At 38.2% G+C, this 18,846-nt stretch overlaps 1 protein-coding gene across 1 annotated transcript in view; it reads right to left on the reverse strand.

Annotated features, from left to right (window-relative positions):
- Positions 1-251: 251 nt before the first annotated feature.
- TMPRSS15 (transmembrane serine protease 15) overlaps positions 252-18,846 on the reverse strand; it is a 112,220-nt gene continuing 93,625 nt past the window's right edge. The window contains exons 23-26 of the mRNA XM_026501038.4: positions 9,622-9,803; positions 8,268-8,363; positions 5,121-5,260; positions 252-746 (exon numbers count right to left, since the gene is read on the reverse strand). Of these exons, the coding sequence (XP_026356823.3) occupies positions 591-746; positions 5,121-5,260; positions 8,268-8,363; positions 9,622-9,803 (574 nt within the window). The 3' untranslated portion in view covers positions 252-590. The remainder of the gene's footprint in view (positions 747-5,120; positions 5,261-8,267; positions 8,364-9,621; positions 9,804-18,846) is intronic.

Consider the following 18,846-nt stretch of genomic DNA (forward strand, 5'->3'; position numbering starts at 1 on the left):
TTGATACAAGGGCGATACATCGACTTGTGCTTGTTTGCTGTTTAATTAGCTTGAGAGGACTGTGCAATCAATTTAGTCTACGTCTGTGACATGAGCTTAAAATACATATTTTTTAGGAGTGGGGAAAATATTAAGGATATGCTCAAGATGAATTGGAAATGCCTTTAGACAGAAAAGTGGGAAGAATATTGAGATTGTGGAACTAGATAATTTATAGCAGTTTAGTTCAAATAACAACATTCTGTGCAAAACAGTTTATTTCATTCTCTTCCTAATTCTACCAAAGTTTAGTATATACCTTACCGTAGCATTCCTTTGAATCAGAGAATATGATAAAAATGATTAAAAACAAAGGAAATGATGATCTCTGTGAAAGATTAGCTGTTCACAATGAAATCAAAGTGTATTATTTTAAAGTTACTTTATATGGTAAAGATTATTTTTTGTGTTCACCCTCACCCCTCAGCATTGCAGTGGCTTAGGTAAGAATACAGTCTTTCAGAAGCCATTTTGACAAAAGTCTCAATTTCCATGCTCCTTAGAGTGAAATGGGAAAACAGCATGACTTTCATGTTGGCTTAGGAAACACTCTACTGTAGAAAACTTTGTATCCATTCTGTGAACCTCAGGACCCGGGCATACACTCCTGGACGATTCGGCTGTGCACACTGGTATCCAAACGACGTCACGCCAGCCAGGAACCACCTGTTGTTTTCTTGGCACATTAATGGTCCTCCTGAATCCCCCTAAAGAGGAAATTGCAAAAGAAAATTGCAGATATGTTGTCGATTGGCATAGACATCTAAGGTTATTTTTAGCAAATCAATTCAAAACTAGAGATCAAAAATATGATTTAATTACAAGTCATCTGTATATCTCTTCAACATTCTCCGTCAAAAATGAGAACTTTTGGCTGCTCAGAAAGGACACAGAGAAACTATGACAACTCAAACATAATTTGCATGTAATTCTTCATGATGTACTTTTATAGCAGAAGTTTCCTTACTTTCATTATGTCGTTTTAATAGGTACTAAGAAATTCTCTAAGGCACAACTATGAGAAGCATCCCAACCAAAATATATATTGAAAGCTGATCATTTTATTAAAAGAGGTATGGTATGGTTTCACTCATATGTGGAATTTAAGAAACAAAACAGGTGAACATAGGGGGGAAAAAAGAGAGAGGCAAACCATAAAACAGACTCTCAACAACAGAGAAGAAACTGAGGGTTGCTGGAGGGGAGGTGGGTGGGGGAATGGGCTAGATGGGTGATGGGGATTAAGGAGAGCACTTGTGATGAGCACTGGGTGTTGTATGGAAGGGAGAAATCACTAGATTCCACTCCCGAACCTCGTATTACACTATATGTTAACTAACTAGAGTTTAAATAAAAACTTGAAACAAAAAACAAAACAAAAAGAGGTATGTTCTAAGAATTGGGAGAGGCTCTGCAGAGGAGACACTTATTCCACGTTGTGTGTTTAGAGAAACTAAAAACTCAACACATAAAGTTGATTTTAGTTCTTTTGGGCAGCGTTAACTTTTTGTGAGTAGACAATCAGATTTGAAAAAATCTTAACATTTCAATGGCAGTAGGCATATCAATGATATAATTTATGATAAGCACACATATTTTCATAGGAGATTTTAACTGAGGAAGAATTATTTAATTTTTGAAAATATTAATTATAACAGTTTCTGCTAGAGCTAATTCCGTATATTTCATTTGCACATGAGTATTTGTGTATAATGCGAAAGAACATAATACAAACACAACGTACCATTACTTAACGAGTAATTCGCCAATTTTTCTCTTACATTAATTGTGCAAAATTTTTAATCTTTTTTTTTATATTTATGAAGGAATTTACAGCCTCGTGTACTTTGGTTGCCATCACTGGTACAAAAGAATATTTCAACCCAAGTTTGTTTTAAAAAAATCCTGATTTTTTTGCCTGATTCTTTATTATCTTTGGGACCATATTTAAGGGGAAAAAATGTGGTGTATAAAAGCACCTTTTCTTGCTTGGGTACAGAGGAACATAAATTGCACTGGCAACAATAGGTTACCTCTTTTCTAGATATAACAAATGTGTTTGAAGGCAGGGACTGTGATTTGTATTTCTGTATCCTAAACCCTTAGTTTATAGTTTGGGTCCAGAAATATGTATGGAACAGTTAAGGATGAATACAGACTCAAGGTTAGAGTTTAGTAAAAATAAACCTCAACTGTTCGGGTATTTTGAAAAGGAGTCATTTGGTTTTCTTTGTATTTTCTAAAATAATTCAGTTTTTTAAAAAGACAATAGAACCTAGATATTGATTCCATGCACGAGGATCTTAAATTACTCAGCGTGCACGGGGTCAGTTCCAGGTATTCCAATGATCCAGCAGCAGGCTTGATGCCCAGCAGTTGCGTTGTCTGTGTGGTTGAGAGACCTATTACGTCTGAGACTGTCACTTCTCTCATCTAACTCTACCGTTTCAGTTCTGTTGTGTAACTTCTTGCCTTAATTTGCTGATTTGTTCAAGGAGCTATTTCCTTCTTCCACTATCTGAGATATGTATGGACTTCAAAAATATGAGTGAATGTCCAGACCATAACGCATTACCCTAAAATTTACGTTGCCGTACCAGTGGTGTTAGCGTGCTAAAGCACGCATTGCTGGGCCATGGCGTTAGAGTTGCTGACTCAGCAGGTCGGTGCTGGGGCCTGAGAATTTGCACCTGGAACAGGTTCTCAGGTGCTGCTGATCTGCTGGATTGGAGGCCATGCTTGGAAAACCACTGGGGTAGAATAAGGCTCTGCAGAGTTAGCAGAATGAGTTTGCTGTTTGCGTCGTTCACGTCTTTCTAGATAGAGGGGACTTCTACAGCCACTTGTGGTGCCTTAAAATCCAGACAACCATCCCCCACACTCAAGCCTTTGGTAAGCCAGAAGATACTTAAGAATGTATGAATGACTAATAGGACCAATTCTTTGCCACTGTAGGGGGGAAAATAATGCTTCGAAGAGCTTATTCAAGTGACGTATCAGTTGTAGCATATTCATAATTTTAAAGGTATTCTTATTTAATTGGTTAATCCTCTTGTATAACGTAGTATTAAAATTGAACAAAGAAAATCATGTGGCCCTCTAGACTATCGAATACTGAATCATGATAACATTACACAAGAGACTGCCCTGTGTGTGGACATTCTTACTTGTGAATGAATAACATACTTAGACTCTTTAGAAATCAGAGCCAAACAAGATTTCAGAGATCTGGCACAAGTGACTGGCTTAATGTAACTCTAATATCAGTAGCATCCGTGGTCACATTTTCTACCTAGTGCGTAAGGCACCTGCCACACAACCCCCATTAACTGTAATTGAAGTTGTACAGCTGATTTCCCTCCTGAACAATAATTCTATAAATCTCCCTCTAAGTGGCAATATATTTTACCTTTAGCACGCTTTTCATTTTAAAAGGAACGTATAAGATCCAGAGATAAATTTTAAACAAGAAGAAAGCTATCCTATTAATATGTCTTGAATTTGCAAGTGTTCAACAAAGCAGAATAAATGTAAAACCAAGCCGAAAGTTTAACATGATTTGAGACACTGACTTAACTACTAGATACATATAAAGGTTCATCTGGGGAAGTGTCTGTTTAAAAAGTCTTGTATCAAGTCGAATTATGGTGACATAGGTGTTAATACATATAACAAGTTGTTTACACTTCAATAAAGTGAAAGACTTTCCCATGGTATAAATTGCTGCGTCCCCACTTGTATTCACTTGCTCAGTACTGCTATCAGGCTTAATCTAATCCAGTAGATGTTGGTGCATCAACATCTTATTAATTTTCAAATACAGAAAACATGCTAGAAAATTCATTTCCAAAGTCTTATAGTGAAATTTGTTAATATTTGGAGTGCTTATTTAAATGCCTTATACGTGTTACTTGATTTTTTAAACCTGTCAATAAAACTGAAGTGTCTTGCCCAAAGTCTCTCCCAAACATATTTAGGCAAGTGACGTAAGAGTAGTCTGAGCCCAGAATCTATGCTTTCGTGACTATTTCATGAATAATAATTCTAAAATCTGGCAGAATTTACTTTTTACTTGTTGAGTGTATGTGGATTTCATAGCACTAATAGATGGCCACATTATTTCTACGTGATAAGATGTTTTTGTCTTCAATGAGTTTGTGGGTAGTTTTCTCTCATGGTCATGTAAGTCAAAAGCTGTTGATACTTGAATGGTGCAGCGAGATCATGTTATTACATCTCTAAAATGAAATGTAAACAATAAGATGAAAATTCTAGTGTAGGAGTTCTAGGTCCAGAGTTATGCTAGGCTGTTGAGTGAGTTCTAGTTTTTAACCTTCCTACAAGTGGTTACCTGCAAACTGGTTCTAACCAGGGTATCCAGGTTGGTTTTATGCAGGAAATTATTTCTTGTCACTGGACCCCTGGCCCATACTCAAAACCAGGGTTGAAAATTGGAAGCCAGTAGGTGAAACTGGCCTTCCGACTTACTTTTTGTGTGTTTGTCTGAAATTTGTATAGGGTTTTAAAGAATCAGAATTGGATTTAGCTAAGGTGTGTCATCTCCAGGTCAATAGTGGGCCAGCACTCCATAGTTTACCTGACTCTCTCACACACTCATATTTTATGCCTCAGCTCTAAAGATACCCGATTTTAATATTGGTTCTTAAAAATGAGTTTTATTTCTAACGCTCACATCCACCCTAGCCATACTATGCAAGTAGGCCACAAATAAAAAAAACAAAAAGTCAGTTTGGGGGGCGGCTGGGTGGCTCAGACAGTTAAGCATCTGCCTTTAGCTCAGGTCATGATCCCAGGACCCTGGGATCAAGCCCCATGTCTCGCTCCCTGCTCAGCGGGATATCTGCTTCTCCCTCTCTCTTTGCTGCTCTGCCTGCTTGTGCTCTCTCTCTCTCTGTGTCAAATAAATAAATAAAATCTTAAAAAAAAAAGTCAGTTTGGTAAAAGAAGAAATGAAGTTAAAACCCTGATGAATTCTTTACGCCCTAATTGTTGCAAAGCGACAAAATCATTATTGAGCAATGCTTTCTGGAGATGTAGAGTGAACGGTTTTACATACTTACCTGACAAGTATCTACTCCTCCTTCTTCATAGCCTGCACAGACCATATTTTCTGTAATGTTATATTCTGGCATCTGTTGTTGGCATTTCTCATTTGATAGAAGAGGAACATTGGCTTCTTGCAATGTGTTTGCAGTCGGACCTGTTCAAAACGGTAACGCAGTCAGCCAGTCAGAAGGGATCAACGTGCGTCACTGAATGGGCCACCATCAGTCTCCTTTATTTCAACAGCTCACTCTCATTATCGAGTACTGTGTGTATATGTAATGAAACTAAATGCTAACCTTAGTATTTTAAAGCACAGAATAAAGCCCATCTGTGGATTTTTCCAAATGGATAAGAGTAAAGCACTTTTTCAGTTTCCAAGGGCTAACAGGAATGGTGGATTGGACTAGACAGGCTTTAGGCATTTGCAGTAATTTTAAGTGGTTACAGTGTTGCTCATGGGGGAAAAAAGCCCACGAACACAAAGAGTTTCATTTATGGAAATTAGCAATGACTCCGAAATCCAGGAGGCTTTTCATTTGGCACCTGAAGAGGTGCTCCCTGATAATGGCATTCAGCAACTTTGTGAGGCTCCGTGAATGAGCAGGTGCGCACCGAACAGAAGACAAAGCTCAGCTGCACGGTGCCCTGGTCTGAGGGCAATCAGCTTGTCATCCACAAGCAGGTGAAGAGAAAGGAGGCGTTTTGTAACAGAATGCACTTCCATGCTTTTTACAGAATGACTCATCTACTGGAAGCATGACTCTCTGTTTACCGAAATACTAATCCCAAGAGGGATGTGAAACAAACAGGTGTCTAGTGACTCAGAAAAGGCACCTGATAAGCACTTTCTAATAATTAGCAGTTCTGTTTGGTTCCTCAAGAGAGGCAAGAAGTTGATGATAACTTAGTACATATGACAGTCAATGTTATTGCAAACATGTACATGACTTCGTTTCTACCTCGGTTTAATCCACACACTAAAAAGACAGGAAACTAGCGTGTGTGTATGTATGTACATGGACGTATGTGTATGTATATAATTTCAGTGCAAAGCAATATGTATGACTCAGTGCTGGGCTGGTAAATGTTTAACACTGGTTTTCAAGAAAAAAAATCCTCAGTACGTATCATTTGCCTGATGCAAGCACTCCAACCATGGTTGCTTTCAAGGTACCAGCATGACAGTGAATAGGAGTTGGGAGATGTGCGCAAATGACAATTTCCAGCCGGTGCCTGTGACTCCAGCTGCCAGCCACTGGGTGACTTTGACAGTTTGACATTGGACTTTAAGAGGTGAAGATGGAGGAGGGAGTTGAGCATCTCACTGTTATTCATTCTATGAAGATTGAGGATGGGCCGGCAGACTTTATTTTTATTATAAACTATTACAAAATCAAAGTCCATTTTTTTGCTCATCAAGGAATAAAAAAGATTGGATGGGTATACGATAAAACTCTTTGGTAAAGAAAAATTTGAGTAGTGTTCTTATATTTAATATTTATTTGTCCTCAGGAATTGTCATAAGGATAACTGAGAATGCACACATAAAGACCTACATAAAAATGTCAGTAAAGTTATTTTAACTTTACTAATTGCCTTAATTTAACTGACTACTATTACTTCTTTTCTTCCTAGTAAACAATATGTTCATGGTTTTCCTAGCTAACTAGGATAATATACTCAAAAGGGGGGAAACTGGGTTTTACACAGTTAAGTAGCTGGAAATCATAAGACAAAGTTCACAAAATTTGTTAAAATTTCCATCACCCAGGAAGTATTTAAACATGATCTGAGCATTTATTCCTCAATGAAATTGATCTCAGATCCAGATTTTCCTTGGCTCCACACCACCCTTAGAGACCCTTCGTAAGTCAATTAAATGCATATCTGTAGTAACAATAAGTAAATGTGAGCCAAATTTACTCGGCTCTTAAAAGAAATACCCATTTCCAATGGAATAAAGAGTCTTAAATTTGTTAGGGGATAATTTGTTTTTGAAGAGTCTACATTGTGGCCATAAATGTCTTTTAGTTTGAAGTCTGAGAGAGAAAATATCTATCTAGGAATCATTTTTACTCTTTAGATTTCAAATTTAATAAATCATGGCATCTTTCAAGTGGAGGAAATCAAAGAAGATACAGCCTTTGACTTCAGTACACTTTATGGACAACAGACATGAGGCATTTCAGCGACATAATGCAATTGCCGTGGAGAACCTCTGCTGAATCGTCAGGCAAAGATTTGACTTAGAACGTCATCCTTTCTTTTACAAGGAATAAGGGTGTTTTAACTGCAAATGCTTTACTACTGGTAGCTGCACCTCTCCACAAGATTCTGTGGCTTTTCATCTCATACAATTAGGTTTTTTAAGTATCTCGGCCATGATCTGCTGCGACTCCAGAGGCTGGGTTCTCCCACCGGACTATATAGTGCCTTTCCTTTTTGCTTAATTTTTAATGGGTAGTCAAAATTCTGCCCTAGATGGAATAACTCCTATTAGGAATTCTGAAGCCAGTGTGCCTTGTAGTTACATTTAGAGAGAATGAAGTACGGGAATTTTGTAAAAAAATTATGTTCAGTTAGTCTTAATATGCATCTTTTCTGTGTTTGGAAAACATCCTATTAAATAAGGCTAACGAGTCTGCTTATAGTCTTTAGTGTATGATTCGTGCCACATCTGAGTAGGCTGAGTCAGCATGTTGAAGTTAAGGGGGATTCCCTTCTCATTTGTTAAGGAATGGGAGTGTGAGGCCTTTATGTGATAAATAAAGATAGTTTTATTGATTTAGAAAATGTAACAGGTAATAATTTGGCTTTTGATCAGACTTTATCCAGGTGCTTTACAAAAATAAAATTTGTAACCTTTGTAGTATTTATTTAAATAGGCATATCTTTTCTCTTTATCAGGGTATTTATAATACTAAAATTAGGTACTAAGTTTGGAGAATGCTTGAACTCTCCTCCAATAAGGATTATAGTTTTGTAATATACTCTATACAATCTGGAATTTTTAAAAAAACTGTACAAACACACAGCATATGACTATAAGCCTGACAGTTTTTAAGAGCTATTGCAAAAAATGTTGAAAATATTCATAGGATAGTGCAATAGCATCCTTCTTACTCGTAAGCACTTTCTTTTTGTTGAGTCTGATGATTTACCTTCATATATAACCCTCCCCCAGCCAGCAATGGAACAAATTCTTCCTGGAGGAAAAACTTGATTTTCTTCTGGTAAACAAATAGGTTGTATATAATCTGGAAAAACAAAACACAGACAAACATGCATTTCTAACAAGTTTGAAAAATCAATTATTTTCCACATTTTATTTAAAAAACTTGTATTTTTGTTTTATGCTGCTTGAACATTTTTTAGACATCAGTCTTAGGGTAAAGAAACATGTCAGGGTGGCACTCTTTGACAATGGACTAGGTATTACTGGTGGTCTTTAGGGATCCTTTTCTACATTGTCTGCTTATTACTCTTTAAGAAGGTACACGATGTCTTAGTTCTAGAGTTTATCATTTATATTTGATTTTAAGTAATCATGCTATTTACACTGTCAGTTCTGTAACAATCTTGGGAAGGCTGTTCTTTAGGGCCAATTAAGAGACACTTGTAAAAGTGTTCTGAGGCTTTTTTGATTTTCCTCAATTATCTCCACATTAAAAAAGCTTTCAGGTGATTGTTTTACAGTGCATTTACGGAAGCGTCAGCATTCGTTACTGACTTTTAAAGCCCTTCTCCAACAATTTACAAGCTGTCTGACATTTATAAGCACCCACTACATGTAAGACCCAGGGCAGACACAAAAATGAATAAGATATGGTGCTTACCTTCAAGGACAGTGCTACACAATTAACCACAGTTAACAGTCTGCCTTTGATAAGCGCTCTAATATATGTGTAGACCAAATCCCATGAGAGCACAGAAATGGCAGCACTTTCTTCTTACTGGGAGTTGGAAAAGTCTTTGGAGTAAAGGGTGGAGTTGAGCAGAGTCCTTCAGGATAAAGTTCACACCATTACGTGATTTCTTGCACGTTTTCTAGGTCTTTGGAGGAAGTCTTCCGGCTGCCACCCTATTAATATTATTGACTCTGTGGATATCTTAATTCTTACTCACTTTACTCTTAGAGCATATGCTCATCTCTCAGTTTGTCCTACTCTGCCCTTTTTGGGAGATGGACCTGCCTCCCTTTCATATGAGAAATAGAGAAGGCATGCATTGTAATGTGACCTATTTACTCTATGCTGCTCTTTTGAGTTTATTATTACAGGGGGCTCAGAACATTTTAATTTGCTGGCCAACTTTCTAGAAAGTTGGATTTAAACACCTTGATGAAGATAATTGAATATGTTTTGCTCCATTCCCCAATTCCATTTAAATTATAATGATTTCTATAACAAATTATCCAGCTTTTATGGACTATTAATTCATTGGTACTGATAATATTTCAAATCTAATTTTGAATTGATTTGGCCAGATAAGATGACTAAAACTGATTTCTTTTACCTGTGTAATTCACTTTAAAGTCAAGATGCATCATGGCGATGTCACTGTCCTTTGTCCGTTTATTGTAATGTGGGTTTATGACAATTTGATCTATCAACCGAGTTACTATTTGAGGAGAAGTCAGATTCGATGTCATATGCAGGCCTAGGATTGCTTCCCACTTAGATGGCTCTAAATTTCTCCTGAAGATTATGAAAACGACATGTAAGAAACCCTCCATCCACCAGAGTTACTTTCTAAAGATGCTGCTCATAGTAGGTATTTCAAAACTATGTGTGCCCGTCCTCAAATATTCTTGAATTTCTCTGAGTGATTCTTCTTCAAAAGCATTCTTTCAATTTTTTATTCTTGTGATCAGATCATAGAAAGAGTCTTAATTAGTGCTCATTTCTATCACTTCTCTTAAATCATCTCTCGATCTCTAGTTCTAGATGGTGGTTCTCAACTTTGGTTTCACATTAGAATCACCTGGAGTTCTTTTAAATAACACTGTTACCTGCTCCGCCTTCTCTCTCTCTGATTTAATGAGTTTGGAATGGGGAGAGGGACTTTAAAAATATATGTTATTTTTAAATTAAATCTCCAAGTTTATCCTAATGTATGGTCACGTTAGAGAACCCACTGCCTTAGATTCCATTCCACCGTGGAGACTGCACCTTGGTCCAGGGTTTCTGCAGATGGCCCCAGCTAGCAGGAAGCAGGTTCGGGAGCATTCTGTTTAGGGGGTCACTGGATTTATACAACGTTAAGACAAGCAATAAAACCTATTACGATGTTTACAATCTAACATACAAACGAGTGATTTTCATATACAATAAACTTGAATAACTTTCCATACGTAATGTTGGCCCTTGTTAATGAACTGGTGAAGGAAAGCATGTGTGTTACAGGCAGATTAAATGACAGTTTGAAAGTGTGTAGGGACGTCTAACTGTGCTTTCGGGGTGCAATATCTTCACACCAAGAAACTACTAGTGAACAGCTAGAATTAAGCCAATTAAGTCATATTCACAATGCAGCCAAAATTCAGTAACTGCTATTTTAGAAGAGCTAGTGATTTAATTCTTAATAGTTACAAATGCCTCGTTTAATGTAGTCCTTCAACTGTTAGGATCGAAGTCACCTACAAATACACAAAGGGCATGAAGTTATTTCAAGTCCATTTGTTTGTCTTTTTACCTATCCATTACTTTGTTGAAATTAAATAAAGGATTGTATTTGATCAAGTCATTGGCATCAGCAAAACCAATGAATGCCCAAGCATCCAGGAGATATCCACCGATAACCTCACGGCATTAACATGAGAGGAAAGTTACTGACATGCTTTGTAGAATAGAATAACACCCATTCCCGGAGAACCTATTTTGTGCCAAGGGCAGGGCCACGTACTTCGACTGCATCACATTTTCATTTTTGCCGCTGTGCTATGGATTTTACATGAGAACAAACTGGACGCCGATAGTTTAAGTGGTGGGGTGGAGACTTGCACTGGGGCCGTCTGACTTTAGAGACCGTGCTTGCACCAGCATACTGGGGTGCCTCCAGGGGCTCTGGGCAGGGGCCTGTGGGCACGGTTGAGAACATGAGGGGAGGGTTGGGAGGAGAGACATACTCTGCCACTGGAGTATCTGGGCTCAGGAAGGGGAGGATGTCTCTGCTCCTAGTGGTTGGTGGTAGCTCCTTCAACGCCCAGATGTTGAGCCTGGAGGGTATTATGGTGCTGTGAAGGCTCTGTTTGCTGGTCAAGAGGCCTTTTCACTTTCCCCCTCTCCAGGTCAGGGGAACAGTACTGCAGCCCAGCTGGACTCACTGTTAATTTCAGACATTCTGACCACACCCTCTCCCCCTGTGTCCTGGGACTCCCCAGCCCACCTTGGCCTACTCAGAGAGAGGCGATAGAACGCAATCTCTTTCCTGGTGTCCTAGCTCTGAATTTCTTTCTGTATCACATATTTAAGTATGTTTCCCAAAGCTCAGCTGGTCATGGTTGTCACTTGATTAGCATACCTGTTATGGCTGACAGGTAACAGGTAGTTACTCTTTTTTTAAGAACTGTATTTCTTATTAAACATTTAATATATATTAACTGAATATTTACAAAAAATAATTTACAAAAATATTTACAAAAAAATTTTACAATTGTCACACTATGTTTCTTACTTTGCATTTAATTTTATTTATACACACTATATTTTGTATTATAAATATATTTTATATAACAAAGACATTATATTAATATTCATATTATAAATAATATTAATTATATTAATGGTATAAAATTTGCTCAAAAGGAGTTTGAGTCCATTATAGAGGTTTTATTTTGAAGTTAATAGACTGCATTTATTTTAAAAAATGATAGGATTGTCTTCTTAAATGCTTTCTACATATTTTATCTTCAGGAAAACTTACATGAAAATTCAGAGATATATGCAGTTATTTGCTATAGATTTAACTTGATGACAAAATAATGCAGTTCAGGGGTGCCTGGGTGGCTCAGTCAGTTGAGTGTCTGACTCTTGGTTTCGGCTCAGGTCTTTTTTTTTTTTTTTAAGATTATTTATTTATTTATTTGACAGAGAGAGATAGAGACAGCCAGCGAGAGAGGGAACACAACCAGGGGGAGTGGGAGAGGAAGAAGCAGGCTCCCCCCGGAACAGGGAGCCTGATGTGGGGCTTGATCCCAGGACCCTGGGATCATGCCCTGAGCCAAAGGCAGATGCTTAATGACTGAGCCACCCAGGCACCCTCGGCTCAGGTCTTGATCTCAAGGTCCTGGAATAGAGCCCCAGTGGGGCTCTGTGCTCAGCAGGGAGTCTGCTTGAGATTCTTTGTCTCTCTCCCTTCTCTCTGCCCCTCGCTCGGCCACACACTGTCTCTCTAAATAAATAAATAAATAAATAAATAAATAAATAAATAAAATCTTTTTAAAAAGTTGCAGTTAAGAAAAAATAATGCAGTTTAGTAGCTAACCTCCCAAATTCTTATCTCTTTTGTAAGTACTGTACTCCTTCTGAGAACAATATTAGTCACTGTTATGAGAGAGCTTGCAGGCAGCACGAAGTTTAGTAATCACCATTTCGTCTTGTTCTTTCAGGGTTTGGAGTAGAAAACCAATCCATGAACCATGGACTGTGAAAATTAAACATACATGCTTCAAGCTACTGGTCTAATTAAATACAAGTTACAGCAATATTAATCTGACACATTCTTAATGAGTTCCAAAGTTGTTATAGTGCTACATGGAAAATAGCCTTTTTTCATGTTTTTCTTTCTCCTGCATCTGTAAGTCGTATATTAGGAAGGAGATGCTCCTCCAACGTATATCGCCTGCATTTCTCTCTCAAGTCTTGCTCCGCATAACTTTTCCTGTCTATGTGCTTAGCTTCCCCACCACGAGCTCACATTAGCACAAGCACCACTAGAACAACTACATCCTACAGCAATCTCAGTGCCTTCTCTCAGAAGAAAGACTTGAGAACCCAGAAGTTCCGGCCAGTGGTACTCATTTTACGAATCACCTGAAGAATTTGCTAAAAATTTGGATTCCTAACTTCACCTCCAGAGATTCTAATTTGGAAGGTTGGAGTGGGACCCAAGAATCTGCACTTCGCAGTTCCTTCTGGGATATTGAGTAATACAGCATTCTCCCTGGCTTTTCCATTCACCCAAAGCCAAGAGATAGGAGAAGAAAACCTTCAGAAAAATCAGTGCAGATGAGGAGGGGATGCTTAATTATATTTTAAAAATATATTTGTCTCAAAGCATCTACACTCTAGTGAAACAACGAAAAGTTATAGACAGAAAACAATGGGAACAGGAGATAGCCCCATGGGATAGGCAAGCCCCAACCTGGCACAGACTAAAGATGGCAGAAGTAGGGTACCTTGAGATAGGGGAGGTTGGCTGAATTTCTGCTGGGCATTTCATCTATGCCTGCCTTGTTCAAACAAAATGTTTTTCATAATAGTAAGAGAAAGAAAGGCATAAGTAGGGAGGCAACAGAAAGACATGTATTCCTGAATTCTATAACCTCAAAGACTAACACAATTCTTGGTACACAATAGGTGCTCCTTAGATGTTGCACCAGATGGAAGGAACTAGTGCTATGCCACTCTAGGTTGCTACGTGTTGATATGTAAAGAAATCCCCTACTCAGAGTATAAGGATGTTCATTTGTAAATGGGATTTTCATTGTGGTCAAAAGTAAATACGGTAAGATAGAGCAGCACAATATGCTGAAAGGAAGAAAAAGCAGTGGGAACCCATAACTCTGAAAAAATTTTCTGTTCTACCATTAACAAAGATGGTACTTTAGTCAAGTCTGTCCACTGCCAACCCCAATGTTTACCCCCAGCACAGTGTTTTAGGTCTCTATTATTATTCTCCACTGAATAGAAAAAGGATTCCTACAAATAACCAATTCCATTTTTTAACGCAAGTTAAAGTTAGAATGCCTCTGAAATATGGGGTTGTTAGAGAGTGAGAAAGTTTTCAAGAGTAGAACCCAAATGTCCATTGATTGATGAATGGATAAAGATGTGGTGTGTATATATATGTAGACACACACACATACACACACACAATGGAATATTACTCAGCCATGAAAAAGAATGAAATCTTGCCATTTGCAATGACATGGTTGGATCTAGAGGGGAATAATGCTAAGTGAAGTAAGTCAGTCAGAGAAAGACAAATACCATATGAGTTCACTCATATGTGGAATTTAAGAAACAAAACAGATGAACATGGGTCAGGGAGTAAGAGAGGCAAACCAGTAAACAGATTCAACTATAGAGAACAAACTGAGGGTTGCTTGAGAGAAGGTGGGCAGAGGGGATGGATTAATGGGTGATGGGGATTAAGGAGGGCACTTGTGATGAGAATTGGGTATTTGTTGTAGTGATGAATCACTAAATTCTATACCTGAAACTAATATTACAAATGCTATGTTAATTAACTAGAATTTAGATAAAAACTTGAAAGAAAAAGGAAAGTTTTCCAGAATATTAGGGATAATTAAAAAAAAAAACAAAGGAGCTAGATTGAATGTGATAATACAGGCCAGTTTTAACAATTTAAGTATCATAAACATAATAATTATCCTAGTTAATAAAATAAATTGTTAACGAAGGGCCATAAGCCCATCATAATGAAACTCAAAAGAGAAAAATTAAGGTGTATAAAAGGTGGTTGTATTATAAAAGAAAAAGGGTGAATAGTGAGGATATGTTTAGCTATTATTCCTTTTTATGAATAAAGACAAAAGTTTCACACATAAGGGTATTTTTAGTTCAACTACTAAGTAGAAACCTGTTTTTAAACTAGAGATATGCCTTTATTTGTTTAAGTGTTAGAAAAAGAAGTACAGGGAACAAGGAGAAAGCAAAATAATCCTCAGCATCATTTGATCTGAAGGGTTATGTCTACAAACTTCAGAAACAATTTTTGAATGCCTTTCTTCACTTGACTTCCAGGACTTCCTGAATACTTGTGATTTTCCTTTCATCTCATTCTCTGCTTTTCCTGTCTTTTCCACCAGCTCTTTTGTTCCTCTCAAAATCCAAATACTAGAATACTCCTGAGTTCTGCTTTTTGCTCTCTTCTCTTCTCCACTTACACTAACTCCCTAGAGGATCCTATCCAATGCCATGACTTCAAATACCAGCAATCTGTGCAAAATTTCCAAATTTGTATTTCATTAATTGACTTCTCCCTGAACTCCAGACTCACATGCCACATGCCAGTTGACCAGTATCATTTGGGTTTTATCAGGAAGTCCTAAATTCAATATCAAAAACTCAGAACTCTTATTCTCTTGGCAATCCTGTTTCTTCTCATTATCTTCATTTCAGTAAATGATATCAACACACACCCTATTTGTTCAAGCCACAACCCTTGACTCTGCCCTTGCCCTTTCTCTTCATCTGTCTGTAACTCGATCCTCCTGAACTTATGAATGAGATCCAGGCATTTGTCCAGCTTCCTCAGCCACAATCCTAGGGCCACCATTGTTTCTTTCTAACTGGTCTCCCTGGTTTCATGATTGCTCCTCCCAGCAGATTCCTCTCCAGATAATGTCACTCTTTACCTTCCAGATGGTCTCTCATCGCATTTATCATGGCCTCCTTACTCCTCACCAGGGCCTAGGATCTGGTCCTGCCTACATCCCCAATCTTGTTCCTTCCTGTCTGCCAGCTACTTCCTGGCCAGCAGCAACAGCAGGCTTCTTGAGGTTTCTGAAGCAGGCTCCTGCCCCAGAACAATTGAGTTGATGTTACCTTCCCAGAAACTTGCGTTAAGTTTCTCCCTCATCTCTTTAGCTCTTCCTTCAATTTTCATTTGTTGTGAAGCTTTCTCTAAATACTGTATCCAAATAAAGCCCCCAATATTGTAGCAATATAAAAAGTTTTAAAAATAAATATGCTGACCATCTCCTGGGCAAGAATTAGACTCTTCTTTCATGGACCTTTCCTGCACAGGGACAGTAGCACAATAAAAATTTTATTGTACATTTACATAATTCACAGTATGCAAAAGTATTGCATCATCTTACTTTTGTCCTGATAATCACTCCAGGAGGGAGATCTCTTTATGAACACCCTGTGGAGGAGGATACTGAAACGGAGACACCAAGTCACATAAGGTCAATAGCACAAGCAATACCAAGATTCTATCCTCTGGTTTAAAGTCAACCTTGCCTTTAAGCCGCAGTAAAGTTGGTCCATACTCTCCAAATCTTTCTTTTAAGGTTCAAAAAGAAGACAAATCAGTGACAGAGAAAAAGAACAGGCAGAGGGACATTTAATGACATCCATAATGGCTGAGGGATGGGAATGGGAGTGTGAACAGTAAGAACGTAGACAGAAAAGAGCTGCCCAATTAAACCATTTGGCCACCTGCAGGTTAAAACACCAATCTGTTTCTTGGGAACGAAGAAACAATACCACTGAGTGGTTACGGAGAGCAATGCAAGGTTGGTGAGGACGAGTTTGAATTCAGCGCACTTCTATTCATTACAGCTTACACTTGTTTGCTTTCATTCGTATTGAAACTGTGTGAAAAGACATTTTATGTCTTATATGATTGAGCGCGTGTGTATATTAGACAAAACTTTTTTTTTTCCCTTTGGATATTTGTGGCTTAAAAAGATATGATATTGGTAGCATTGACCTAGAGTAAGTACATCTGTAAGGTAGATAAATGAAAGATGTCTCTAATATTACTGCAAGCCTGGCTGACATTTAGAAAGCATATGTTCTGCAAGAACATCAAACGGACTAATTTACCAAATCCAAGGTTGATACGGGAGGTCGCTAACTTACTAAGACCTACCTTTGTGCGATAGAAAATAATGAATCTGTAGCTAAAGATACCTTTTACTTGTAAATTGGGCTTAGGTTACCCACCTGTGACATACCAAGGCATAGAGCATGACTAAGTGAAAGTTAAGGTCACGTTGAACAGGGATGGGAAAATTGACTGCGATAGACACTTGCGGTGTAGTTGAAAACAGATTAGAGTATAATTATCAAGAGGCACAAAAGTTGCCAAGGGGCAGTCTAGGTATGGGGGAGGCTAGTTTACTCACCCAGATAGAGGGTGTGATGCATACAATCAGAGACCTGTGGGTGTAGACGAGCAGTATCTTGGGTAGTCCTTGTGCAGCCCGGGTGATAGCCCAGCTGGGATCTGGCTATGGGTTCTCATTTCAGATTCTTTGGGTTCTGACTTCAGATCTGCCCTCACTCTGGCCTGATGGGATCAAGCCTTTAATGCTCATTCCCTCTGCCCTTCACCCCCACCTCCCAAACTATCACAACCCTCGGCATCTGACAATTTGTCTCCATCCATCCAAGAACTTTCAACGTTTTTGTGGTAGGGAGTTAATTTTCAGATCTGATAAACGACAGCTGTGTCTTCCGTTGCTGAGCACACGTGGTTCTGTCCTCAGAGATTCTGGATGCTGACCACAGGGAGGCTCATTCTAATTCTTACAGCTCAGGTCATTCTCTGGAGGCTTCTCTTACTCAGTTAAGGGCAGGAAACTGCCCTAGGTCAGGGCTTATGAATTTTCTACGAGGAAGCTACCTTTTTTCCTAGCCAAATTCAGAAGTGTTAGAATGGGATTACCTAGAAAGGTGCCTTCTTTCAGGCAAAAGCAGAAAATCAACATGTTCCTGGGCTCAAGAATATTTATTTTCTCCTGTCCCTCGCCCACGCTATTTTCCCTGTGGCACTGCTTTGGGTATGTCTGCTTCTACAGGGAGAAGATAGATCCTAGAATTCAACATGTATTTTGTCATATGATGCAAGCAAAAAACAGTCAGATACGGTTTGATAATACTTCTAAATTTTAGTTATGGGTAGCATCAAAATAGATCTGACTGGAGAAGAAAATGTTTTTATTCTAATTCACAGCAAAGTCCTTCCACATGAGCTTTTAGAGCACAGTTTGTTACTTGAGGGCAATTTATTTATTTATTTATTTATTTATTATTATTTTTTTTAATAATGATTTTTTATTATATTATGTTAGTCACCATACAGTACATCCCCGGTTTTCGATGTAAGGCTCGATGATTCATTAGTTGTGTATAACACCCAGTGCACCATGCAATACGTGCCCTCCTTCTACCCATCACCGGTCTATCCCATTCCCCCACCCCCTCCCCTCTGTAGCCCTCAGTTTGTTTCTCATAGTCCATAGTCTCTCATGTTTCATTCCCGCTTCTGATTACCCCCCCTTTCTTTTTCCCTTTCTTCCCCTACTGATCATTCTAGTTCTTATGTTCCATAGATGAGAGAAATCATATGATAGTTGTCTTTCTCTGCTTGACTTATTTCACTAAGCATTATCTCTTCCAGTGCCGTACTTGAGGGCAATTTAAACATGCTTTTTTGATACAGACGATTTCTGACATGAAATATTGGCCTGATTGAATGATATCCAGTGCAACTTATACATTAAATACGAATTTTACACCTTGAAAAATGCTTACCTCATGTAGGTAAGAATTTCAGTTTTTATGTATGTGGGAAACACAAGAGTATGCAAGTACCTGATGAAGAATGATTTTTCATTTAACTTTCTCATTTTTATGTACGATTTTAATGGGAAAATGACTGGGACTCTATAATGTCATTAAGAGCTGGATCATGTCCCTGATGGGATGATTTTGTGAGGCTGCACGAAACGGGATGCACGGTGTCTGCTGTAGTCCTCTC

This window comes from Ursus arctos, unplaced genomic scaffold (genome assembly GCF_023065955.2).
Source record: "Ursus arctos isolate Adak ecotype North America unplaced genomic scaffold, UrsArc2.0 scaffold_4, whole genome shotgun sequence".
In the NCBI taxonomy this organism is placed as follows: domain Eukaryota; kingdom Metazoa; phylum Chordata; class Mammalia; order Carnivora; family Ursidae; genus Ursus; species Ursus arctos.